This window comes from Sus scrofa, chromosome 2 (assembly GCF_054392235.1).
Source record: "Sus scrofa isolate SSC_HxYL_T2T_F1_AM1 chromosome 2, Sscrofa_HxYL_maternal_Yorkshire_Landrace_v2.0, whole genome shotgun sequence".
Taxonomy (NCBI): Eukaryota; Metazoa; Chordata; class Mammalia; order Artiodactyla; family Suidae; genus Sus; species Sus scrofa.
In genome coordinates, this window is record NC_139384.1 from 70,554,699 (window position 1) to 70,581,158 (window position 26,460).

General features: G+C 49.3%; 2 protein-coding genes and 1 long non-coding RNA gene across 7 annotated transcripts; 2 read left to right on the top strand and 1 right to left on the bottom strand.

Annotated features, from left to right (window-relative positions):
* Window positions 1-167: 167 nt before the first annotated feature.
* LOC146405443 (uncharacterized) lies at window positions 168-11,123 on the top strand. Its single transcript, XR_014837462.1, has 3 exons — window positions 168-669; window positions 8,898-9,037; window positions 11,095-11,123. It is a non-coding gene; the product is annotated as an uncharacterized LOC146405443 (long non-coding RNA).
* On the bottom strand, window positions 3,076-26,015 carry TPM4 (tropomyosin 4). 2 transcript variants are annotated; one of them, XM_005661198.2, is made up of 9 exons: window positions 25,835-26,015; window positions 20,424-20,549; window positions 15,211-15,344; window positions 12,743-12,860; window positions 12,108-12,178; window positions 10,972-11,047; window positions 9,205-9,267; window positions 9,050-9,119; window positions 3,076-4,516 (listed from the first exon to the last, which is right to left on the bottom strand). In XM_005661198.2, exons 1-9 carry the CDS (start codon window positions 25,946-25,948, stop codon window positions 4,434-4,436), a joined length of 855 nt encoding a protein of 284 aa, XP_005661255.1. In that variant the 5' UTR covers window positions 25,949-26,015; the 3' UTR covers window positions 3,076-4,433.
* LOC146405444 (uncharacterized) lies at window positions 15,430-20,722 on the top strand. Of its 4 annotated transcripts, none has more exons than XM_085012531.1 (4): window positions 15,452-15,623; window positions 19,219-19,365; window positions 19,457-19,740; window positions 20,286-20,722. In XM_085012531.1, exons 1-3 carry the CDS (start codon window positions 15,591-15,593, stop codon window positions 19,736-19,738), a joined length of 462 nt encoding a protein of 153 aa, XP_084868657.1. In that variant the 5' UTR covers window positions 15,452-15,590; the 3' UTR covers window positions 19,739-19,740; window positions 20,286-20,722. The 4 variants fall into 4 exon arrangements, with proteins under 4 accessions (XP_084868659.1, XP_084868657.1, XP_084868658.1 ...); XM_085012532.1 differs by having other exon boundaries at window positions 20,352-20,481; XM_085012533.1 differs by having other exon boundaries at window positions 15,430-15,623; window positions 19,290-19,365; window positions 19,457-20,722.
* Window positions 26,016-26,460: the final 445 nt, after the last annotated feature.

The following is a 26,460-nucleotide window of genomic DNA, read 5'->3' on the forward strand; positions in this document are numbered from 1 at the left end:
TTCCTCTGACTCTAGGGCGGCCACGCCCCCCGATGGGAGGGGGAGGGCGGGCAGCTGGGCCAACGGCTCCGCGCGCCCTCAAGCTGGGGCGGGGTCTGGGGAGCGTGCGCAAGCGCGCCGGGAAGGCCGTAGTGTGCCAGCAGAGGGCGCACGCGGGTGGTGGGGGTGTTCTCTGGCTCTTGCTGTTCCAGGCCGGAGCAAGTTCAATTAGCGTCGGGTCCAGCGCGGGAATGTGGCGTGGCGGTGGTGGTGCGGTCTGCAGGCTTCCGTGTCAGACCGGGCGGAGCCGAAGAGATAGGAGAGCAGAAGTACCGTCATAGTCGAAACGAGGCCCCCTCGAGACTTGCTCCGGGGCCTTGACGCTGGCCAGCGGATCTTCCTAGAGACACCCAGGCCTCAGCCACAAGCTGCGCCCCGAGGTCCGCAGGACTCCTCAGGATGCTCCCTTGGATCTATTTAGAGGTTGCCCAGGACTTGTCCCAGAGCCTCTCCCGCCGCGACCCAGTCAGCCGTCTGAGTTGCACCCTGGAGCCTTGGAACCCGCCGAGAGAGTTCGGATAGTGAGAATTAGAGGGAATACTAAAGAGCTTTTGGTTCTGTGCCTGCCAGTGTTGTCAGCACTTATAAAAAAATTTATAAAATATTTTGTCCACACCCCAACCCACCGAGGTAGGTATTATTGTGTGTGTTCACGCTTCCCCCCACCAAGTTTTACGGTGAGAAAACAAGACTGAGAGGTTAAATGACTTTCCCAGGCTCTTAACCAGATAAATTGGTTTTTGAACTCAAACCGAACAGCTTCAGAGGCTAAGGTCTTGATCAGATAGTTTTCTGCGTGGTAGGGATGAGCCACATCACTTGGGTGGACTCACCGCCATGTGTCACTCTGGGCTATCAGGCCTGGAGGCTTCCCAAGGATCTTGACAAAAGATGACTGCTGCCTCTCCTCACTGTCCCACTTCACATTCTTTGGCTAATCTGGCTCTGGTTAGGAAAAGCTTCAACCAACCAGAGGCAATGACCACCTGGCTGCATTCAGCCTCTGTGGCATTTGATACTATTGACCACCTCCTCTCACAGATCTTTTTCTTTGTACTCTTCCCATGTTATTTGCCTGCTTCTTTTATTCCCTCTATTTACCTTCTCAGGGTGCTGCTTCTAATTCTAAGGTTCCATTGCAGTCTACTTTGGGATTTTTTGCTCTTCCCTTAGATATTGGTGTTTCTCTTGGTTCTTTCTACCTCTGTTCTTGCTTTCATGGTGATCTTACTCACTCCCGTGGCTTCTACCATCTCCATGCTGGTGATTCTCAGTTCTTAGAGAACCCATAGTCCAGCTGTTACTCCATGTCCCGAATGCTTTCAGGGTGCCTGCTTTTGGATCTGTCAGATACTTTAATTCATCATGTCCTCCACTGAATTTGTCATCTACTCACACTAGCTTGTCTTTAATTACCAAGTGAAACCCAAGTCATCTCCAACACTTTTCTTTCATCCCTCTCATCCTGTTTTTTATTTTTATGTTTTTTTTTTTAGGGCCGCACCCGAGGCATATGGAGGTTCTCAGGCTAGGGGGTCGAGTTGGAGCTGTAGCCGCTGGCCTACACTACAGCCACAGCAATGCCAGATCTGACCCACAGCAATGCCAGATCCAAGCCACATCTGTGACCTACACCCACAGCTCACAGCAACACTGGATCCTTAACCCACTGAGGGAGGCCAGGGATTGAACCTGCATCCTCGTGGATACTAGTCAGATTCATTTCTGCTGTGCCATGATGGGAACTCATCCTGGTTTTTTAAGGAGGTTCTAAATAGCTCTTGAATCTTGCTCTTCTGTTTCTAATGCCTGTCAGATCATCACATCTCTCCACTGGTCTCCCTGATCATTCACTAATCCAGATTACACCCTGCAGTGTGCTCAGTCTAAAACAGGGTCTACTGGCGGGGCAGAGTCCTCACAACCTGGTCCTAACCTCACCCTCTGTCCCACCCACACCTCATGGGATTGGGAACACCCCAAGAGCAGAGACAGGTTAGTTTAACAAACATTAAATACTTACATTCGGTACTGAGGCACAAGGATGACTAAAACAGTGTACTGAGATTAGATTACAGCCCAAGGCAGTGGGGAGAGGAGGAACTTCAGTCTAGCAATGGTAGGGCACTTAAAGGGAAGCATTATACTTTATTCGTAGACATTCCCTGCATCTACCATATCAGCAAGCTCACAGTGTCAGTTAAATGTTGAATTAAAATGAAGTAAATGTTTTTAGTTGGACTTGGTAACAAAAAATTGTTTAATGTTTTAAAGGCTTTCAGTTCTTCTTTTAGTTCCCTAATTCCCTTTCCCAAAATCATATTTGAAGGCAAATATCAAAGCAATTCAGGTAGTGAAACTGCAGTCATCTTTGGCACTTTCTTCTTGGAGTCCTTGCCATCTAGTAAGCTAAGTCTTAAGATTACTTTCCTTCAGATCACTTCTTCCTTCTTCTTCCAGTATGTCAGCATATACCTGGATTAACTGAAATACCTTCCTAACTGATCTTCTTACCTCTAGTCTGTTGACTCTTCAAGGTCTTCATTCTGTAGACCTTCCTCAGAATGAATGCTAAGTGGATTTTCCTAATGTATTTATTTAATTTATTGATTATTGATCAGTGGCTCTTCATTCCTGACCAAATTAACTTCAGGCTCTCATCAGTGTGGACTGCACCTACCTTCTAGCTTTCCTACTTCTTCCCTTTGTAAATGCAACACAGAGAAAACCTTACCCAGGCACAGGGACCTTACTCAAGCACAGGGACCATCTTTCCTGCTCTATCTGGTCTGCTAAAATTTTACTCATTCTTTTAGTCTGGCTTAGGTAGGATTGGGGATAACAAAGGACAGGAGATTTGATTTACTAAGGCAAAGGGCTCCTACCTGTAACATAGAGATAATAATCCTTATGAAGCATAGTATACAGCAAAACAATAACCCTTGAGTTTCTTGGCACAGTTATCTTTCTATCCCATTCACATTTGTTGCACCAAAATGCTGTCTATGTCCTCACACATTCTAAAATTCACACAAATTGAAGTTTATGTAAAAATTTATTTGACCAAAATGTAGAAAAAGTGATACTGTTACATATGATACAGTTGCAAGAATCTAAATGAAAAGTGTGGATTTTATTCAATTGCACAATTTGCTAGTGTATCTCCTGGGTAGTGTGACGCTTAATAAATAGGAGTGAGGGGCAGAGGGTTCAGATAAGCTAGAAGCAGGGTGATTTTTAGTCAGAATTGTAAACTTGAGTTGGCCCCCACACTGCTGGGGCGTATGGAATGTTTCAGCTCTGAGATGTTAACTGAGAAAGCGGAAATATAATAAAGCCAAAATGTGCAGCCCTGTCTATAAAATACTCCATATCCAGTTTAATCAGGAGTTTCTTGGTCTTATTTATTAACTTGACCCTGAAGAAGGGATTAAATTCTAGATAAGTAAATCTCTAATTTGCCATTCCCAGAGTATAGAGGAGATGATGTTAGGCCAGCTACATTGGTATATCTACTTTGCTGTCAGAGGCCCGTTCTGCCCAATATTTGTTTATTAGAAAACAATCTTGCTCAATTATTGATGGCTGGCAGTCTTTATGATATAGCTTCTCTGAATGGGACTGAATTCTACAATATTCACTCCTGCTAAGTGGATGGCCTCATATCAGAGCAGACAAGCATGGGTCATTATTGGAATAAGACAGCTCCTCAGAGAACAACTCTAGAATGAAAGAAACATAGAGGAGCATGTCAAGGATCCAGAAAAATATTTGGGTAATTATGACTTTTTACCAGGCATTCTCATGCTGACCACTCAGAGGATGTTTGTTCTGCACGGGTGGAGGGTGGAAAAGGAGCCAGGATGATTAGGTTAATCTCTCTGTGGTTTATGACTTCCCACAGTAAACCCCACCACCCTCTTTTTTTTTTTTTTTTTACTCTGGCTGGAAAATCCCCACTCATTTTAATGTGATGGTCCCTGGCCTCCTATAGTGTGACCAGCAGTGGATATTCTTCAACTTTTTAAATTGACCCATGACTAGACATTGGAGTCTGTATTTTTAAAGTGTGGGGTTGTCTATTCTCCCAGGAACCAAATGCCCTCAGTCTTAAGAGAGTATGCTCAATATGAAATACCCTGCCTACTTTAGGAATAAATGCAATTTAAGGATAAAAATAGAGCTGAAAAAGCTGGTGCCACTTGAAAAAAAGGAAGGAATAGATTTAACTGGTGCTCAAAGCTTTTCTGATACAAAATATTTGGTCACGTATTCATAATTTGCTTGACATTTCCAGCAAAGCAAAGAGGCAATAACAAAAGAAACTTCTTACAAGAGAAGAGAAAAACACGTAGCTCTGGAGTTTCTGATGGAACGAGACTCTTCTGTTTTGGTTATATACAGTTTAGTTCGTTTAGTGTCTGATCCAGTGTCTGATGTAAGCCCACGTTCTCTTCTTTGGCCTGGGCAAGTTTTTCTGGTGAGAATTAAGAATGAGGGAAAAATAAATTAATAAGCATCTTTGGTAAAGAAAAAAAAAATTGCTAAACTCCATATTGCTAGAGTGAAAGAGCAAAGAAAATACTCTGCATTTTAATTATAACAGAACACCACGGACTAGTAGATGCTAATTACCGAATAAAGGAGTCAGATAGGGTTGCAAAATAAAATATGGAGTGCTCAGTTAAATTTGAATTTCAGATAAACAACAAATAAATTTTTCCACACAGGAGTTCCCGTCGTGGCTCAGCGGTTAACGAATCTGACTAGGAACCGTGAGGTTGCAGGTTCAATCCCTGGCCTTGCTCAGTGGGTTAAGGATGTGGCATTGCCGTGAGCTGTGGTGTAGGTTGCAGCGGCTCGGATCCCAGGTTGCTGTGGCTCTGGCGTAGGCTGGCAGCTATAGCTCCGATTAGACCCCTAGCCTGGGAACCTCCATATGCTGCGGGTGCGGCCCTAGAAAAAAAGACAAAAAAAAAATTTTTTTTTCCACATAAGTGTATCCCAGATGCTCCTTGAGATATACTTATGCCAAAATTTATTTTTTTATTTTTTATTTTTTTTATGTTTTGTCTTTTTGCTATTTCTTGGGCTGCTCCTTTGGCTTATGGAAGTTCCCAGGCTAGGGGTCGAATCAGAGCTGTAGCCATGGGCCTACGCCAGAGCCACAGCAACGCGGGATCCGAGCCGCGTCTGCAACCTATACCACAGCTCACGGCAACACCAGATCCTTAACCCACTGATCGAGGGCAGAGACTGAACCCGCAACCTCATGGTTCCTAGTCGGATTCGTTAACCACTGCACCACAACGGGAACTCCCAAAAATTTATTCATTGCTTATTTGAAATTCAAATTTAACTGAGTCTCCTGTGTTTTAATATGCTAAATATGGCAATCCTAGAGTCAGAACACCTGGATTTATGCCCTAGTCATGTGTTAAAGTAAGCCATTTAACCTTTCTAGGTCTCAGTTTCTCCATCTGTCAAATGGGGATAATAATATCAATGTGTAGTATGGGGGTTATTATCAGGAACAAATGAGAAATACTTCAGAACTTAGGAAATGCTATATGAATGTAAGATTTTAGTCTGAAATATGGATGACTTAATACATTTTCTCCCTAGTGCAGGTTAACTGAATTTATGGTAGGGAAATATAATCCTGTAACCCTCTTTCATTTGGAGCTTTTGGAAATGAGTGTTTAAATTCCAGGCATAATTGCATCATTGTGTCTATGTGTCCACAGCAATGTAACCAAACCCCAGGTAAATGCAACATGACTGAAATTTAAGCCAGACTATAGGTATGTTATTAAGTGACTGGCTTGATGAAACAAATGAAAAAAACAAACAATCCAACAAGACCCCAAAGCTTAAAATGCCATTTAGAGCTATGCATGACAGAGCACGAGAGGACTGGTTTGCATGGAGTGATGGCTGATAAGGGACCAGGCCAAGGCTCATTAAAATACCAGAGGAAAGCAAAATGCCTCATATACTGTGATATGATCAGCTTGGAAATTTTCAGGAAAAAAAAAAAAAAAATGACTGTAAGAGATGTCAGCCTTTCAACTACAACTCCTGAGCCTTTCATTTGATGTGGCACTTAAAAATCTAATCTTTGAAGGTGAGAGAATTCTGTCGGAACAGTGATGTGGGCCTCTCCAGTCTGGATTAACAGAGAGTAACTGAGTGCCTACTGTGTGTCAATCAATTTCTCCAATTGAGCTATCACTTTTATTTTGCAGAAAAGCTAAGTAGCTTATTTAGGGTTGCAAAGCCAAAAATGATAGAGCTGGGATTCGAATTTAGGTCCCTCAACTACAAACCCTGACCTTATTGCACCTTGCTTGCCATTTTGATTCCCCGGCATCTACTTTGTTATTAGGTCGGAGAGAAAATAACTTTCCCTTAAAGAGTTAATTGCCTTTGAGAAGTGTGATAGGACCACACACTATCAACAGGTAGTAGTAGATGTCCACAGCCCTAATCTCTGTAAATGAAGTTCCACTCAAGTGCTTAGTTAGGCAGAATGACTGGATAGGCAGGGCTGCAGTTACTTCAAAGGGCGGAGGCTACATATGTCTGGAAAAATCCCAGGAGCAAATACACAGAGCAAACAAAAGACACCCACCCCTACACAGTTTATAATCTTTCCAGGGGTACATGTATGGCAATATGTGAGGGGAGTGGTTAACGCAGAAGTTCATGGTGGACGGCAGTTTGGAACAGAGAAAGGTTGGGTGTCGGTAGTTCAGGGAAAATGTATTTTGGAGAAATGAATATAAAGAATTGTGACAGAGGTTCCTACATGAATAAAAAATTACCGGATGAGGAATACCAAGCTCTCTTGACCCCACATTAATGCTCTAATTGGAGATTTTCATGCCATTTTCAGGTTCAAGGGGCAGTCTGGAAGACGGTTTGGACTTCAAATTGTATTTCTGGGACAATTTGAGGTGGTGGTGGTGAGGTGCAGGGGAGAACAGGATAGGCTCTTTGAAATTTGGATTCCCTTGGGAAAGCCACTGAGCTCTTCGTCACTATAGGTGTGACCTACTAACAGCCACATGCAAACCTTATGAGTTCCAACTAAACCAAATTCCTGGTTCACAGTAAATATCAGGGGTGAGACGGCAGCATCTCAGGCAACTTTGTTTGGAACTCAGGAAAGAAGCACCTCACTTCCTTTGTTTGGCATTCCAGCAGTTTCCTTTCCCTTTCCCTGCAAATGGGATGCCCTTTAATTCCTCGTAGAGTTGTTTTCTAAGGGCAGGGGATAAGAGGTGAGCTTCACTGGTGAACTTCCTCCTGGGGCTGAGAGCTGAGAGACGTTCCGTGAACAGCAAAGACAGGGAACCCCAGGCACCATTCTCCACGTATAACACAGAGAAAACAAGAAGAGGAGGAGTAAGACCAGAATGTCATTGCTGCTGTTTGAATCCAGAGATTGAGCCCCATCCAAGGGTAGACTCTTTTTAGAGAAAAACCTTCTGATTTTTGCAAGTTAAGCTGCTTAAGAGGTTTGATGAGTCTCCAAAACAACTTCAGTTTAAGGAAAAACTGCTACTGGCATGCAGATACAATTAGCTAATACATTTGAGAGCTCAGGCCAAAATGGCTTTTGTTTTCACATTGTCAGAAGAGAATCAAGTGGGCATAATTTTCTTTTTGAAACGAGCTCTTCATGTGAACCACTCACTCTTGGCTGCAGCCATGGTCAAGGGCTTAACAGCTACAGCTCAAAAATGGCAAGTGGAGAAAATGAAAATAAGAGGGTGTGAAGAAGAGGATTGCCTATCTTTATTTGGGTCACACAGTCACAGCAGAAGAAGGCTTGACAGATCAAACCAGGAGGCAGGACACTGGAGCTTCTAGAAGCCCACGGGAGTGTAGGCACCACAGTGAGAAGGCAGACTTCAGTATTGCTAGGATAGAGGGCGGCACCCCTGCTGCCTCTTAGAGAGAAGTCATGTCATTGAGAGCATGGTCCAGCTCCTGGCTGATAGCTTTGTACTTGAGCTTCTGAGCATATAGCTCGTCTAGAGGATGGAAGTCCCCAGGGAGAGAGTTCAGAAGAGGTACAGGGGACAGAATTCGAGGGTCGGAATGGAGTGCCTCACATAAGCAACGAGAGGAAGGAAAAAAGTGAGAAAACAAAGCATGAATTAGGAGAAAGTGTGTTCTAGGTAAAACGAATGAGAAAACAGGTTATGGAGTGATTTCTAAGTGGCAAGGGACAGAATGGTGACCAGAAATGGAGAGAGCTTCCCCCCACAATCTCCCACCCCCAGGTTATTTCCGACTTTTAGTGATCTCATCCAGTCCAAAGGTTATACTTTGGAATGGGGCATTTTCCCTTTTATGGAAACCTCACGTCCCAAACCAAACATTGGGACACAGGGTCTGAGGAATGAGTTTTATACCCTTTCTGGGTGGGACATGCAGTTTGGGAGATTTCATTTGAACCCCAAGATTTTGGAATTTCCGGGTTATTTCATGAAGAACACGGGACAGAATTTTTTTTAAAGATGGAAATCTTCCATTCTGGGATATGTGGGCACCAGGCTGTCAGACTGGAGTCTTTATTCAGGTCTCTACGTTCTCTAAATTTCCATTTTCTCATATAGTGATAAGCTTTGCTCTCTCTGGGAGAGCTTCTGTAAAAATGTAAGGCATTTAAAAAATGCAAGGCATCTCAGAAATGAGCAAATTGAAGGAAATTCTAAAGACTTGAAAAAAATCAGCCATATTTGGGTCTTTGTACTCACATGTGGAGCTAATTAAGCAGAAATATTTTACTTCTTGAAAAAAATGGCAACCCTAGTCTGAATCTGATTTTCACTGTCCCCTTCCAGGGCTTGAGGCCTCCAGATGTGACATCACTGTGCACTTCACTATCCTAAGGCAATCAGAGCCCAACTCAGTGCTTCTGGATCTCCTCCAACTATCTCTGGATGTGTCGTGTAAGGGGAGGTAGAGTAAACAGCATTAGATGGTAATTTCATACCTTCCAGGTCATCGATGGTCTTTTCCAGTTTTGCAACTGTTCTCTCTGCAAATTCAGCACGGGTCTCAGCCTAGGGCAAAAGAAAGGAGTCATTATGACTGCTTCATGACCAGCCCCCAGAGAAACCTGACCCAGCTGGGTGGGATCACACTTACCTCTTTCAGTTTGTCAGACAGAAGTTTAATCTCTTCTTCATATTTATCCTCCTTTTCAGAATACTGTGGGAGAGACCAAAACACTGCTTTTTAAAAAGGAGGGGGGAAAAAAAGGATAAAATGCTCACCCCCTCTTCCTTGGAAAAAAGTGTGTGCTAGAAACTATGAATGTGCCCCAAGAAGCAAAGTAGAGACAGGCACGTTTCCCTGCAGAAGAAATGTGTGAAACTCAGAGAATCTGGGGGAGATCCCTCTGGGATGGGATTGATCTCAAGGCCTGAGATGAAGATGGGTCAGATGGAATGGAAATATGCTACTCAAGGCCCGCCACAGCAGCTGGCCTAACCTATGTTTCCAAGTCCTCTTCCCACTGGCTTCCCCAAGAAGCTGGCCATATCCTAAACACATTCTGTGTACTCTGGTCTCCTAGCCCTTGACTACGACGGGGGCTCCCCCAGCATGGAATGTTCTATTCCAACACTGCTACCGGCCGCAAGTTGTATTTACCTTTTAAGGCTCAACTCCAGTGAATATTAGGTAAACTTTAATTAGGTAAAACAAATGCCTGTTTAGTTGCTAGATAGCATCATTCCCATTTTACAGATGAGCAAAGAGTCACAGACAGGTTCTGTACTTTGTCTAGGGTCACATGGCTATGAAGTGACCAAGCCGTGACCGGAACCTGACTCTGTAATTTGAGCTCCTGGCCAGCATCACGCTCACTCTACAGTCTTTTCTAACGTCACCTCCTTGTGACACCTTTCCCAACTTTCCAAAGTCCCTCTGTTGAAGCCCCACGACACTCTGTTAACTTTGTCACCCCCTCTACTCATCTAGACTGTGAGGTCTTGGAGAGCAGAAGGCATACCATCCCTGCAGCATCTATCCCTGTGACCAGGGCCGCGTCTGGCATACACACCCAGACTGCATTTATTCACCCACTATTCTAATATGAACTCTATGCCAGGCACCACGCTAGTACTAATGACATAGCTCTAAACAAGATAGGCAGAGTCCCTGTCCTTAAAACTTACCATCTAGCAAGGAAGGCATGAATTAAGATAAATGTGATCAACCATCATGATAGGAAAAGAAATAGTTAGGGCTACGCAGTCAAGAAACAACTAACTTAAATGAGCAATCGGGGTGGGCCTCTTACATAGAAACCTAAAGGATGAGAAAGGGGTTACTGAGCAAAGAGCAAAGGGAAGGCCACCCCAGGCTGAGTGGACAGCAGGTTCAAAACACTGGAGGTGACCAACATGGAATGTTTCTGAAATAAGCTCAATGGGGCGGGGGCGGGGCGGGGGGGACGGTAAGTGGAAGCAGTGGGTGTGTTATTCCTTGCACTCCCTCCTTTGGGTACTGTTTCAACCTAAAAAGCACAATTCCACCTGTGACTGCCACTCGACCTTCTAGAAAGTATTTCTAGAGGAATTTGTAGGTTCAGTTGAGAGTGAAGCTCTATGTGTACAGTGATGCTCAGATCTCCCTAATAAGGAGCCTGACCAGGTTCTGAACTCTTGTTCCATCCCCACCTTCATAGGAGGTGGAGATAAAAGATGGTGCTAAGACCCCACGAAGGAAGGAAATCTAGCCACCGAACATCCCTTTCTATAGGGGGAAAAAACCTGGCTGCTGGACACCAAAACTACTGTTAGCAAATAGAGGTCAGATCCCTGATTCCCTGGCATGCTCCTGTGCACCTGGGGGCAAGAAAAGAAGAAAATCTGGCAAATCACCCTCCAGCTCAAGCCAACCACCAACCTTTTCAGATGCAGCCTCTAGCGACTTCAGGTTGTTGGTGACATTCTTGAGTTCTTCTTCCAGGTCACCACATTTTCTGCACAAAGACAAAGGATTTTTGTGTCTTATCTCCCCTTACAACAGGCAATTCCCCTAAAAGAAGTCTTCAAAAAGAAGGAATCCATGCTGCCAGGGGCCCCCAGAAGGAATGCAGGGAAAAATGTTAATGGCTTTTTCTGAGACACTGCACTGTGTACTTATCAAAACCCTATCGTGCCAGGCAAAGGCGCAGCAGGCTGAGGAGTATTTGGAAGGTTTGTAAAGCACTCCTGGGCTCCCGCCAAGTCTGAGGCAACCGGGACTTGTGAAATCTGTGATTGATGAGGCTGACTCCGGAAGGTGTTTTAAGAGTGAGATGGAGTGCAGGAGGCTGGGAGACAGCAATTAGAGCTTACACGGGACACTCCAGGAAGCAAACTTGGAATGGATTTTTGAATCCAGTTCTCTCTCAGCACTGTGGGATGCTCTGGAGAGATGGGAGATGGATTCCTCACCGAAGTCTGAGGAGAGAGACTTTTGGTTTTTTTTTTTGGAGCTTGTGAGGACTCTGGTCAAGCTTATCACCTTTGCCCTAGGAATGTGTCACAGCCAAACAATGACATCAAGAATAAGGCATTTAAACACTGACATTGACAGGGTAACTTGCCCTCTATAGATCAGTACTCTTTTTTTTTTTTTGGCTGTGCCCGCGGCATACAGAAGTTCTAGGAATTGAACCCGTGACACAGCCGTGACAATGCCAGATCCTTAACCTGCTGAGCTTCTAGGGAACTCCAGGTCAGTGTTCTCTTAAGAAGACAGAGCCTCCTGAGATGTCCTCTCTGGGAAAATGGGACTTCTGGGCTTCTCTGCTATTGCCTGCCTCATTCCTATTTCCCAATACCTTTGTGGGAAGAGTCAACACGTGGGCAGCACTTCCCAGGGCAGTAAGAACGGTCGCCACCACTCTTTGTCAGCTGCAGAGGGACTGAGCAATGAGTCCCAGACGCCCAGCCACTGGACCAGAGACCCTGGTAGGTGTCCATGCCCAGCACAACCAACTCCCTCCCGCTCTACCCCTGAGCTGAGCTGGGCCCCAGTCCTGCCCTGCTACTCACAGTTCAGACACCTCGGCACGCTCCTCTGCCCTCTCCAGCTCGCCCTCCAGGATGACCAACTTACGAGCTACCTGCAGAGACAGGAAGGATTGACCAAGACTGACTCCCAGCAGCCATGTCTAATAGGATGCCCTCCCCCATGCAGAGAGCAAGGCCACGCCCAGACCAACTACAGTGTGGGGCTTTCTGCTCATGCTCTGACTCCAACAGTGCTGGGGAAAATCTAACTTCTCTCCCTTAGGCCCCAGGAGTGAGGCTGAGATGGGACCATGGGGGCGGGCGGAAGAAACAACTGAGCTTTTCTGGTCTGAAGACCCATGGCTGGGGACCACAGTTCCCCGTTTTAGCCTAGCTGTGTCACAATGCCCAGCTGCAGGACCTGATCTGATCACTTGGTTTTCCCACTAAGTACCCACTTGTCTGAGTGTCACAGAGTTTCCCAGGACTTTTGTCTCTGTGGCTGATACAGTTTCCTGGCCAAGTGGCTATCTCAGGAAAAACAGATCGGATGCAGAAGGACAGCTGAGCTAACCAAGAGCTTCCTTTAGGCAGCCCCAGGGTTCTCCCTATCACAGATCCATTTCCTCCCTACTTCCTGCTGCTGCCATCTGCCAGCCCCACTCATCCCCACTCACCTCCTCGTATTTGCGGTCGGCCTCCTCGGCAATGTGCTTGGCCTCTTTGAGCTGCATCTCCTGAATCTCCATCTTCTCCTCATCTTTCATGGCCCGGTTTTCTATCACCTTCATTCCTCTGCGAGGAACAAACCTCGTCATTACCTCCGTACACACATCACCACCTAATCACACACCTCCATGGAACTGCTCTGACATTTACCAAGAACCATACCCCAAAGAGGACACTGTCGAGCTGCTCATATACACTTCCTCTTTACTGAATGCCAGGCACTAAGTGCCTTAAACTTAACCCCTCTAGAAACAGGTACATTACCCCCATTTCACAGAGGGAGGAGCTGAGGCATACAGAGGCTAAGTAACTTACTCAAGCTTATATAGACAAGTAAGTGGTGGAGCTGGGATTTAGGCCCTGGTGATGCAGCTCCAGAGTCCACATTCCCAGCCTATAATCTCTAACTAGTTACGGGGGAACTTGTATGCCAATAGTTATAACGATGTGATCAGAGGCTGGGACCAGCTCGGCTATGGCAATGATGAATTCTGCTGCAGAGGGAAGGGTGTGTGTGTGTGTGTGTGTGTGTGAGTGTGAGTGTGTGTGTGATGAGAGGCTTTCCAGAAGATAGTCCACAAATTAATAAGGAGGGGAAAGTCATTCTTCAGTGAGAAAGAGCTATACAAAAAAGCCCCAGAGAAAAGAAAGACTATGGCAGAAAGGTCAGAGTGGGTGGACCATAGGAGGGTTTCTAAAACAGGAGTAAGTGGAAACCAGAATGCAGTGGGAAGATCAGGTTAAAGGCAGGTAAATGCCCACAAGGAGACAGGTGAGGATGGCTTGAACTGAAGTGGATACATGTAATTTGCAAAGGACAGTGTCCTGGGAACAGCTGGGAGTCCCATACATCTTTTGACCATGAAATGGAGCTCACTCTGGCCTGCACTGCTTGGAGTGGCCAAAGTAAGACCAGAGACCTCCAAAGAAGAGGCCAGCCCAGGATAATGTATTGATGTCTGTCATGCCTGCCCACAGCAGAGGACCATATACCTCTTGCTGTCCAATCAACGCCTACCTTGGGGCTATCACTACCATTCTCAGATAACTACCAAAAGGTCCTCCACACATGTACAAGGCCTCCAGATCAGCAAGCTTGGAAAACTGGCTGCAGTAACGGAGAGATCAAAGTGACTTGCCCAAGACCACACGATGAGTGGCAGTGGAAAGATGTATATAGATCCTCTAGCTCGCAAGTATAGAAGAATTCTTTCTATCTCAACAGCAGTCTCTAACAAGGATGCCATCAAAAGCCTCTGCTAACACAATACCAACAAGTGTGGGACCATCCCAGGCTCTCTTGGTTTGCCCTGGGGAGGTCTTAGAAGTGAGATATCTGGCCAAGCTGGCCTAAATGAACAAGGGTAGCAGTTAATCTAGCCCCCAGGCACAGCCATGAACAACTTGTGACTGGGTCCTTCACACTTCCTTGCGGCCATTCTGAACTTCCACTTTCTTCCTCTATTAAGTGGCTGAAGCAGAGCCTGCCCTGGAATCTGTGTCTCTGGTAGGGGCTACTCCACTGCACATGAAGAAATTTCCCATTTGGGCAACTCAAAAAGTCAATCTCCAAGACTCCCCCAGTTGGTTTTGCATCTCCAGTGTATGGTCACAACAGTACCATCAGGAATGAATCCTTGGGAGGAGTTTATATCAGAGAGCGATGGTGGATGGGTCCAGTGAGAATTCTGGTGTGATGGTGTGGCCGATATGAGATGACCACTGGCCCAGCCCTCACCATCACCACAGAAGGAACCCATTTACTACCACATGGAGATGGATGCTTCTGTGAATGACACGATCTGCCCTCAGTCCCCCAGCACCTGCGCCAAGAGGTGCCAGAGAACTGGCCTGCCCTGGAGGACACAGTACCCTGCTGGAGGCAGCAGGAAGATGCCCTGGAGGTGAGTACTTCTATCAGCTGCAAGTACATTAATGGGACCAGTCTGTGCATGTTTCTGACATACAGCTGCCCAGTAGCCCAAAGCCTGCTTGAAGCACCATTAACGATCATGTCTGCAGATAACTCCTTCCAAATTTTCATCCCGGACCCTGGAAACTGATGTCTCGAGAACGTGGACAAGATGCACTGTAGCTTCCAGAGACTATGTGAACCAGTGCTCTGCAAACTAATTGCCAGTGACAGTCACAGCTGCAATCTTACACCTGCCCATTTTTTGCCTTCCTCTGCCTGTTGGGAGTTTTCCTTCATAAACCTCCACAAGGTCAGATGCCTCTACATGCAGCATGATGGTTTACAAGGCGTTATCATGCATGTGTACATATGTGCACTTGCGCAAGTCCATGTGCTCTCATTAATTATCACTCCAGCCCTGGGAGGTTGGCTGCATAGCACGATCCCCGTTTCCCAGAAGCAAACACTAATGCAGACACTAAAGGTTCAAAGCATTCTTACCTCTCGCTCTCATCTGCAGCCTTTTCTGCCTCCTCAAGCTTCTGCAGGGCTGTGGCCAGTCGTTCCTGAGCCCTGTCCAACTCCTCCTCAACGAGTTGGATGCGCCGATTGAGAGCTGCTACATCCCCTTCGGCCTAGGGAGGTGAGAGGTGGAGCCAAGTTAAGAAGGAAACAGGCCAGCCAGCAGTGGGAGCCTCCTGCACTCACACAGTACTCTTTCCCTGCTACTAACACACTTCTCCCGCCAAAGCCAACCCAGAAATCCAGGTGGTAAGGAATTCACTCTATCTTATCTGGAGAATGTGAATCTTCCGTGTGATCTTTTCTCCAAAGGTTGTCGAACATCAACTGCTCAACAAAGACATGTGTCCCACAACAGGATGGGCTGTCAAGTTAATACAGGAGAGAGACAGGTATGTTCCATGGCCTCTCCCTGGGATTTCTAGAGCAAGGCCACCAGTGACCTGGATCACCCTGTCACATAAGGTCTGTTTCCTGTCACCCAAATGGCAAGATAAATGCAAGAATCTGGACGCTTCAGTTACATGTTGCCCATACAGCTGGGAATGAGATGCGGGAGATAAGGGCAGCCCTGTCGGAATTCCATCCATAACCACAGGCTGGCTGAGAGATGTTGGAACAAAGAGATATAAGAAAAGAAAGAAAACTTAGGTACCGGTGTGGGAGAGATGTCAGAATGATGATACAGGCTTTTCATCTACAAGGAAGGTGATATGGTGGCAGGCGTGAAAGCAAGAATTCCTTTTTTTTTTTTTTTTGTCTTTTTCTAGGGCCGCGCCAGCGGCATATGGAGGTTCCTAGGCTAGGGGTCCAATCGGAGCTGTAGCTGCTGACCAATGCCAGAGCCATAGCAACTTGGGATCCGAGCCGTGTCTGCGACCCACACCACAGCTCACGGCAACGCTGGATCCTTAACCCACTGAGCGAGGCCAGGGATTGAATCTGCAACCTCATGGTTTCTAGTTGGATTCGCTAACCACTCAGTCATGAAGGGAACTCCAAAAACAAGAATTCTGAGATCAAAAAAGCAAGAATTCTGAGATCTTGCTGGGTCAGAGTCCCCACTGCCAGTTTGCAGCCATGTGGCATAGGGCAGGATGCTTTACCGCTTGTCTGAGCCTCCCTATGCCAGGGCCTGGTTCCTTTGCACCTCTGCGGGGACTGTAACAGAAGGGTGTGGCACTGCACCTGGCACGTGGGAAGTCCCACAAAGGACTGCTCTTACTGCCATGATTTCACCTCATTTGATCCTCTTGTATCTCACCCATTTTATAGTTGGGGAAACTGAGAGATCCAGAGAGAGGAAGCAGCTTTGTTCAGTGTCATGGAGCTTCCGGAGCTCCAGCCCAGGGTTCTCCCCTTGCTGAACCTATACCCTGAATCCTGCGGGGGCTTCAAGGCCACACACTTGGGAATATTGAGAATTGGTAAAATGGAGCTCAACTGATATGAAAAGTATAAAGCCACCCTGGCTTCTTCATAACAAGACAAAGAATCTCCAAATTTGGGAAGGCTGTAAAAATTAGTGGAGTGGTAGAATGAGGCCAGAGTTGCTAAAAAACAGAGTCAGGGAACTTTTCTCAGTTCCAGAGTCCTAGTAGCAGAGAGAGAGGAAATTCCTGTAGGTGTTTCTCATCACAACTTCATCTGAAACACCATTTAAACCACTGATGAACTAGTGTAAGAAATGTCAGAGTTCCCGTCATGGCTCAGTGGTAATGAAGCCGACTAGGATTCATGAGGATTCGGGTTTGATCCCTGGCCTTGCTCAGTGGGTTAAGTACCCAGCATTGCCATGAGCCTTCGTGTAGGCTGCAGATATGGCCTGGATCCCACTTTGCTGTGGCTGTGGTGTAGGCTGGCAGCTATAGATCGGTTTCAACCCCTAGCCTGAGAACTTCCATGTGCTCTGGGTATGGCCCTAAAAAAGCAAAAAAAAAAAAAAAAAGAAATGTCACCCACTCCTTCCAATGAGTGAGTGTCTTTTATTCTTTTTAGGTTTTTTTTTTTCTTTTTCTTTTTCTTTTTAGGGCTGCAGCAACTGGAAGTTCCCAGGCTAGGGGCAGAATTGGAGCTGCATCTGTCAGCCTAAGCCACAGCCATGGCAACACCAGATTCGAGCTGCATCTGCAACCTACTTTGCAGCTTACAGCAATGCTGGATCCTTAACCCACTGAGTGAGGCCAGGGATTGAACCCACATCCACATGGATACTAGCTGGGTTCTTAATCCGTTGAGCCACAATGGGAACTCTTATTCTTTTTAGATTACATTAATCTTAATTCCTTTAGCAACTGGGGCAAGAATTGACTTTTATCCCCAAATGGTTTTTAGTACATTCACAAAATTGTGCAACCCCCACTATCTAATTCTAAAACAGTTTTGTCACTTCCAAAAAACCCTCATGCCCATTAGTAGTCAAGGAATTGATTTTTTAGAACATGCTGAGGTGCTTGGTTCATGAGTTGTCTTTAAAAAAAAAAAAAAAAAGAGCTTCTTACGTGAGGGATTCTGAATCCCGACAACCACGCTTTTGGCACATTTTCAACTATCTGGAATCAAACGAGCTTTGAGATGCATTCATATATGTACATACATACATATATACGTATTTTTGAAAAACTGCTAGTCACTGCTAGTCATTTTGGGCTCCACCCCTTCCTGCAATCAAAGCTTCTACACTCTACAAAGGATTTCCCTTATAAGGCAAAAGAGGCTTGCTAGATACATGTGGCAAAGAAACAGGAAGATGTCGGTTAATCACACAAAAATCTAAACGAAACCAGCTGTCGGGAGGCAGACCCAGAAGTCTGCCACACGCTGCCTCTTGGCTTTCTCTACAAGAGACTGAAAAGATTTTTTTTTTTTTATCCCCACCCCCCAATCCTGGGCTTAATTCCTTTAGTCCAGGAAACTTCTTAAGGCTTTTTCCCTTTTCTGACCGAGAGGAGCACGCTTTGAAAAGTGAACTTTTTAAGAAGTTCAAAACTTTCCAAAAACATCTTTCCTCCCAACTGGACTGTCCCACTTCTAATTCTTGGCTTACGGCTCAGGGCCATTTTTAAGCAGAAGTAATTGTCCTCCAGCGAGATGACTTGGGATGAGATCAGAGGGAGGGTAATGCCGGGTACGTGTGTGAAAGAGGCCAAACCAGCTACTGTTGGAGGCTTACACCAGGTTTCTGAGGCCTCTTCACGCCAGAGCAGTCCTTACAAGATTAAACGCTTTTGACGCCGGCCAGCAGCAAGGCAGTCTGTGGCCCTTCTCCACAACTGTCAATACATATGGCAGTTCCATCTGGCTGGGAATCTTTTCCACTTCTGGGGTCCCCATTCCAAGTCTCAGTGCTCCAGCCTTCAGGAACCCTTGGCTCCCACACCTTTCCCCAACTTTCTTGCTTATGAGTCTTTGCACAAACTCTCTTGTTCCAGCAAACTCTTAATTTTTTTCTATAAGACCCTGCCCCACCTCCACTTTGAAGTCTTATCCCACTGCTAGCTTGCCATGCTCCCACTACAGAACACAGAGGCCCCTGGAATGCTAATCAGCCCCACTTATCCCCACTAGACTGAGCTTGTCTGGGGATGGAGGGATGGAAGAAAAAAGACCAGGAATAGAGCACAGACTATATGCCAGATGCTATGCAGGATGGTTTTACTGCTATCCTAGGGGTCAGCACTGTTGTCACCCCTACTTTACAGATGGAGACATGCTCCTAGGAATTAAGTATGAAGTGGTATGTGATGGGATTGGAATACAGGTCTCTCTCCAGCCCCAGGGGTTGCCACCCCTGTCCCGTCCCAAGGGGCAGTCAGTCAGGGCATGGAGAGGGAGCTGAGGCCCCCTTCTCATTCAGCCCCATTATCTGCCTCAGGGCCCGCGACTTGGAGCGGAGGCACCCAAAACGATCGTGGGTCGAGGGCCCCTTGTTAGCATTCCAAGGGGCTTCTAGAGAAAGTCAGGGTCTCACAGCCCTCGTTCCTGCAGGGGCCAGCTGGGGAGAGAAAGGCCGGCGGCTCGGTACTGAACTTCCGCCCCCCCTCCCCCGCTTGGAGCAGACACGTCGCCGCCGCGCCCCTGGGAACAGCTGGGAAAGTTCAGCAGGAACCGGGAAACCTCGGAAGAGGCGAGAAAGTGCGACGCCCCCACCCCCACTCTCGGTACCGGCCTGTGCAACTCCAGACAATGGAAGCTCAACGTTTCCACTCTCACTTCCCGCCCCCAGGTCGAGTCGCAGCTCTCCCCCCGCCACCACCGCCCGGACCCCGGCGCCAGCCCCGAGTCAGAAGGCAGCAGGGTGCCCCCAACCCCTCTCTCCCCAGTCCAGGATCACGCAATCCCCTCCACCAACCCAACCCCCCTTTTCCCTCTCGGCGGGCCCCGCCCGATCCGGATGCGGCGCCCCCTCCCAGGCCAGGGAACAAGGAAGGCGATGGAGGAAGGGGTCTCAGCAGAGGGTCTCGGGTTCCGGGTCTACGATCGGAAGCTCCGTGGCCCAAGGGTGTGAAGGTGGGATAATGGGGGAAGGGGGGCCGACAGCGGTAGGCAGTTGGGCGGGGAGCGCGGGAAGCGGGCGGCACCGGGAGAAGGGAAGAAAGAAGGACTCGCTGGGGCCGAGGGTGCGGGAACCGGGGCGCGCGGGGCCGGGGTGCAGGCTCTCACTTTCTCCCGCCGCTCGCGCTCGCCGTCCAGCTCCCGCTGCAGGCCCTGCGCGCGATCCTCTGCCTCGTCCGCCTGCTGCTGCAGGGCCTGGATCTTGCGTTTCACCGCCTCCAGGGAGTTGAGGCCAGCCATGGCGCGGAGGCGCACGCAGCGGGCGGCGGGCAGCGGCGGGCGCTCGGCTCGGCTCTGCTCTTGCAAGAGCTGCAGCAGCCGCGCCCCGGCCCCCGAGCCTTTGCCTACGCCGGGGGGCCGCCCCTGCCTCTCCCCGCCCCCGGCAGGGCCGCCGTCGGGGCGATGAGGTCACCCTGCCCGGCCGTCGACGTCAGCACCGCTGGGGGAGGGCCTGACGTCGGCACCGCTGGCCGCAGCTGCTGGAAAGTGCCCCTTTTCAGGACTTATTTGGAGAAACCGCCGGGAGGCACCGCCTTCTCCTCTTCCTCCTCCTCCTCTTCCTCCAGCGCTTCCCGCCCGCCCGGCCCCGGGGCTCCTGCCTGGCCCTGTCGCGGGCGCCCCCATTACTGGACACGTACGTCGGAGGCTTTCTTCTCGCTCAGCTCCAGCTTTTCCTGCGCGTCCTTCAGGTTCTCGGAGTATTTGTCCAGCTCATCCTCTGTCCCCTTCAGCTTCTTCTGGAGGTGCGTCAGCTCCTCCTCCACCTGGGGACAGATCGGGGGACACGTCAGCCTGGGGGTCAAGTCCCCGCCGGTGCAGGGGTGTCCCCCACATTCACAAGAATCCTCTGGCTCTCTCTCTGGTCTTAAGTTTCCTCATATGTAAAACAGGATAACAATGTTATGCACCACTCAATAAATGCTACCTGTTAATATGACTTTCACATCCTTGCCTTGTCCTGGGACCAGCTGCACTTATCTTTCTTGGGGTCCTCCGATACCCTTGAGGAGTTGCTCGCAGCTTTTTGGAAACAAGTCCCGACACGTTTCCTAGAAACACGAGTTCAATTTTGCAGCCTCTTCTGGGGAGCCTCAGTCCCTGGACATGAACCATTCTCCTACCCTCAACCTAATTGTGTCCCACACTGGCAGCCAGAGAAGCATCCTAAGCTTATGTTTACTTTCCCTGTGCCTAGAACCTGCCATGGCTCCCTACTGCTTGAAAGAGTGGTTCTCATAAAAAAACCCTGAAGGGTTTAAAGGCCCAATTCCCTGCCCTCTTCTGGACTTTGGGGGATTTCTGGAAGAGAGCTACCTGCTGCGTATGGAAGTTCCCAGGATGTGTAGCTGCAGCTGCCAGCCAATGTCACAGCTCATGGCGATACCCATGTCCTTAATTCATGAGCAAGGCCGGGGATCAAACCTGCATCCTCATGGATACTAGTTGGGTTCATTACCACTGAGCCACAACTAGAACTCCAAAAGCTACTCTAAAGATCCCTTTCGGAATTCCTGTCGTGGTTCAGTGGGGGAATCTGACTAGTATCCATGAAGACACACGTTCAATCCCTGGCCACCGCCCGCCCTGCCCCACCCAGCGGGTTGAGGATACCTCATTGCTGTGAGCTGTGGTGTAGGTTGCAGACCTGGTTGGATCTGGTGTTGCTGTGGCTATGGCATAGGCCAGCAGTTCCGATTCCACCCCTAGCCTGGGAACTTCCATATGCTGCAGCTCTGGCCCTAAAAAGATAAAAATAAAAAAATAAAGATCACTTTCTTGAAAGGCTCGGGTTAAAGCTTTTAATTCTTCTGCATTTGGCCCGTGTTCCTTTTAATAAAAATGTCCCTTACATTCTCCAAATTTTCAGTATTCTTTGTTTATCCTGCGATCCTTGCCCACCGCCTAGCAACCACAATATGAGAAGCGATACAAACCACAGACCCCTTCATCTCTCCATCTCCATTATTCCTCCCTCTTGCCCCACTGCACCAGTCAAGGGTCAGCTCAGGAAGCTGCCTCTGTCACCCTCACTTCCTCTGTGTACCTCTATCCCCCTCCCCTAACTCTAGGCTGGAGTGCAGTCCAGCTCAGGTTTGGATCTGACTCTGTCTCAGGCAGTTAGACCCCTGGTCCTGTCCATGCTCCCCCAGTGGGCCCTGTATGGTCCTCCTGCTTCCTCCTCACAGCAGGAAGCTAAGAGAGGGTGAGTGACTTTCTGAGGGTCACACAGCACAAGATTTGAACCCACTTCTGAACAGGCATTCATGCCAGGCCCACTTTTCTGCATCCTTCCCTGACTTGCTCATGTTTATTACCAAGATGTGCAAAATGTGCCAGGTGCTGTGTGTGTGCTTGTGTGTACGCATGAGCAAGTTCTTAAAGGCTGCTATCCCCATTTCCAGGGCTGCTGAGTGTCCTACTGCTGAGCTGGGGAATGGGAGAGGGAGTGAGGGGTCAAAGGAAGGTGGCAGCAGCTCCAGTTTAAGTCAGAGTTCACTGGTCCTGACCTTGACCTCTAGACAAGGAGCCCAGAAGCCTGACTCCAAATACCAGCTGTGCAGACTTACGTCCCCTCTTCTGGCCTCAGTCTCCTCATCTGCAAAATTGACATGGTGGTCTCTGAGGGCCCTGAACTTCCACCTTGACTGAGAAAATGAACCAATTTCTGTAAAGACAGGTCAGCCTGACCCACTGCCCATATGACTTCCTTCGGCATACAGCATTTACTATGGGGCCAACTCCGTGCCAAGCACAGCACTCTTGTAACATGCAAGAGTGACACTGAATTCTGCAGCATTGGGCTCATTTGGGTGTAAAGACTATTGGGTTTTGGTGCCTTTTTCTGACAATGTTTGGACAACAGTAGATGGGATGGTGATAAGGTGGACAAGGGGCCATGAAGGATTTAGAATGCGCCAGGCACGTTACAAATACCATCACACTGAAGCCTCCTGTCACAGAAGGGTAAACTGAGTTCCTAAACAAGAAAGGGACCTGCCCAAGGCCATATAGATAGGGTATTTGAACTCTTGTCAGACCAACTCCAAAGCTGCTTTGTGCAACCGCCAGGCTATGTTGTGCCCCACTGCCCAGCACACGCGCCTTCCCTGACCCTCTACACCCAGCACCATCGCCCCCTCCCCTGGGCAGCCTGCACTGCTGCCCCCAGTGCCTGTCTCACCCTCTGGCCCAACCCTGACCCCTGAGGCAGGGGGTCTCTTTGTCTCTGGCTCCCCCAGCCTGGGACTCCTTGTGAGACAGACCTGCTGCTGAGCATTGCCCAGCTCCAGCGTTGCCCAGCACAGGGCTGGGCCCATGGCGAACCCCAGGGGTAGAGGGAGTTTACAGAAAGAATCAATGACACAAGTGCAAACCCTTCAGTGGCTGGTGTTGGGTCTGAAAAATAAATAAAACTGACACAGTTTGGGTTCCTTCCCTCTGTCTGAATTCCACACACAAAGCAGATAAGGGTGCGTGGTGCCTTGCTGGGGTGAGGGTGGGGTGGAGGTGAGCCTTGCCCTGGCTCTGGAAAGTCTCTCTCAAGTCACTTCCTTCTAGGGCCTCAGTTTCCCTGCCTGTAAAACAGCCTGGAGGGTCACGGACCATATATCTTTGTCCCTGTAAATGGGGCTTTTGGGCAGGGCTGAGGCAGGATGTGGGGTCAAAGGCCAGTTGTGGCGGATGTCACTGCCCTGGGAGTGGATCGGGCAGGAAGTGGGCAGGCTGGGCCTCCTGGTCCTATCCCCATACTGTACAGAGAGGGCTTGCAACTGGGACTTTGCTGCAGTGTCCCTGAGAGTCCCCCATGCTCTCTGGCCCCAGCAGCATAAGGCACTCTGGATAAGTTAAATCTTTACAACCCTCTGCCTTTGTTCCCAGGCAGAACCGACCATCTGCACTATGGGGCTCAGGCTTCTACTTTAGACCTTTGGAATCTCGGGTTCCATGCCCTGTCCCCACTTCTCAGGTGAGAACACTGAGGGCTCAGAGAGGGGCAGCAGTCTGCCCAGAATCCCAGAGCTAGAAGATGACCTAGGCTGGATTTGAGCACACATCTGCTTTAGTGGGCAGCTTTGTGGGGGAAAAAAAGAACAGAATGAACATCCAGCTGGAGACCAGAGAAACTGTCCCTGGCCAGGCAGCTGACTGGGTTTTGAGAAGCCTTCCTTTTTGAACTTGTGTCTGCTTTGGTAGAATATACTGTATCAGTCACTCACACCTTAGTGAAAATTAGAGCCATGAAGTTGCTTTTCTCTGATTCCCTAGCTAAGCCCCCTGTGGTAAGGGCTAAAAGATGGATGGAAGCCGGCAGCTCTGGGTCAGCACAGGATGGGCGTTTGTGTTTGCCAGGGAGGGAGGAGGAAGGTTTGTGGCAGGGAGCACTGGGGTGGGGCTGTCCTGTACGGATGTGTCAGCCTGTTAGGGCAGCTCTGGGACACTGGGGGATGGGGAGGCCCATGGGCAGGGCAGGAAAGAATCCTGAGTTTATTGAGCACCTACACTGCACCAGGTACCAGGCCAAGAGCTCCACCTGCATGGTTACTTCTAGTCCTCCCAAGGTGGTGAGAGAGGCACCAGTCACTTCCCCATCTCACACATGTGGCCACCAAGGCACAGAGAGGTGACGGTGTTTGCCCTAGGGTGCTCAGTGACTGAGCTATGAACTGAGCCAGTCTGAGCTCAGAGCCTGCATTTTTACCTGCTGAGCTGGCCTGGCGCCTGGGCTGGGCAGGGCTGGGCACTTGGTGTCACCATCCTGGGGCTTATCCAAGACCCTGATGCCCCTGAGGGCTTGGCGCCAGGGGTGTGGATGAACCTTGTGGGGCAGAGCCCCCTTCTTCCCTCTCACTGGCTGCTCTGGCCACCTAGACCCAGACAACTGACTTCAGCTCTGCTCTAAGCCATGGCCTTGGGACTGCCCAGCCCTCTGCCCACTGTCCTTCCATTAGGTCCCTGGTGTACCCTTATTTCCCCAGCCTCCTGAGAATCTTGTCCCCAAAGCTCAGGGTCCAGGGCCTCTGCCTGCCACAGGCACCCTGGCCTTCCCCTGTCAGGCTCACAGCAAGGGCACCCCAGATACACAGTGACATCTTGGGATTCTCAGGTTCACCCTTAATCTCCATGCAACCCAGACCCCATCACCCAGCTGCCCCTGCAGCCTGTCACAGCGCCCTCCCACTCCCGCACACACCCACACTTGGCCACCTTCCCTGGGCAGTCACTCACAGTCACACCTGAGTATGTCCTGACACGGGCCCTGGGTCACCCACACAGATGCCACAACAGAAACACAGTCACCCTGACAGGCCTGCACCTGTCCTGACACACACACATACACACACACACAAAACCAGCTCAGTCACCTCAACACACACACACACTCAACCTGACAAATGCACATTCCATTAGTGCCACGAAACTTTAGCACAAGCAGATACACAACCAGTTCCCCCACCCCCACCCCCCCCGCCACAAACCGCTGCCAATATCACCATCAACACACACACACAGACTCACAAACACCTCCCTCTTTCATACCCACTTTCCAACAGCCACATGCTCAGGCCACCCTCTGCACACATATTCTCCGTCACCTTCACCCCTTCACATAGCCGAAACACACACAGCACATGTGGACACACAAATGCTCAAACGCTTTCACACACACTCAGAGCATCCCCCATCTAGTTCAGCTCCCCCAGCATACACTCACCACAAAACACCTCCGCACACTCACATTTGCACACACACAACCAGCCCACACAAACACCCCTGCTTTCTCACACGGTTTCTCACACTTTCTCAGTCTCTTTGCTCCTACGGTCCCCGCTAGGAAGTGGGTCCAGCTGGCTCCCTCTCTCTCAGCTCGGGGACCCCTCCAGGGAAGACAATGGTCCCCTCACTTCTTTCTCAGCTAGAGCATCACCCCTTGTCTCCGCCCAACCCCCACGTACCAAGGTTTCCCAGACCCCCACCCTGGACCCCAGAACCTCCCCAGCTCAGAGAGGGTGCTAGGCAACCCGCGGGGTGGCCCAGGGAGTTACCTCACCTGCTTGCACTTCTCCTCAGCAGCTTTCTTATCCGACTCCGCCTGCTCGGCCCGGTCGATGGCGTTCTCCTTGTCCAGCTTCAGCATCTGCATCTTCTTCTTGATGGCCTCCATGGCTGGGCAGTGGGTAGGGGGTGTGGGCGTGGAGGGGCCTGCGGCGGCAGCGGCGTCGGGGTCGAGTGAGCCGGCCGGGTGGAGGAGAAGCCCTTATAGGCTCCTGGGGTGCACCGCCCTGCTGCGGGGCGAGTCTTGGAGGAGGCCCAAGCCCAGGCCGGCTGGGCTAGCCGCCACTCGCTTGCTTGCTCAGGAGGACTTGGCCAGCTCACGGGCCTTCCCGCAGCCCTCGCCTTATTTGGGCCTAGGATTTTCTCAAAGGAAAAAAAAAAGGCCCGACCAGTTTCCATTTTTAACCTGGTGACACAGGTCCCACATGGGCGTTCGGGCACAGTGCTGGCCCGGGAGGATGCCAGCAGCGCGCTGGCTGGCCTCAGTTTCCCCATCTGTGGTTGGGCGGGCTGAAGAAGTCTTGTGTGTGGGGAGGTGCAGAGTAAGGGTGAGGTGGGGGGAGGGGGCTCCTGTCTTCCCTTCTCCTCCCTTCTGGATCCCTCCAGGTATTGGGGGTCAGG

Bases quoted from the DNA above. Each gene is read 5' to 3' on its own strand.
- TPM4 (XM_005661198.2), bottom strand. From the start codon at position 25,948: ATGGAGGCCATCAAGAAGAAGATGCAGATGCTGAAGCTGGACAAGGAG. The intron at 20,550-25,834 runs GTGAGGTAACTC...ATCTGTCCCCAG, and splicing joins CTGAGGAGAAGTGCAAGCAG to GTGGAGGAGGAGCTGACGCA. The intron at 4,517-9,049 runs GTATGAAATTAC...AATTCTCACCAG, and splicing joins GACCATCGATGACCTGGAAG to AAAAACTTGCCCAGGCCAAA.
- LOC146405444 (XM_085012530.1), top strand. From the start codon at position 15,591: ATGGGCTGTCAAGTTAATACAGGAGAGAGACAG. The intron at 15,624-19,218 runs GTATGTTCCATG...TCGTTCCTGCAG, and splicing joins TTAATACAGGAGAGAGACAG to GGGCCAGCTGGGGAGAGAAA. The intron at 19,366-19,456 runs GTGCGACGCCCC...TCCCGCCCCCAG, and splicing joins ACCTCGGAAGAGGCGAGAAA to GTCGAGTCGCAGCTCTCCCC.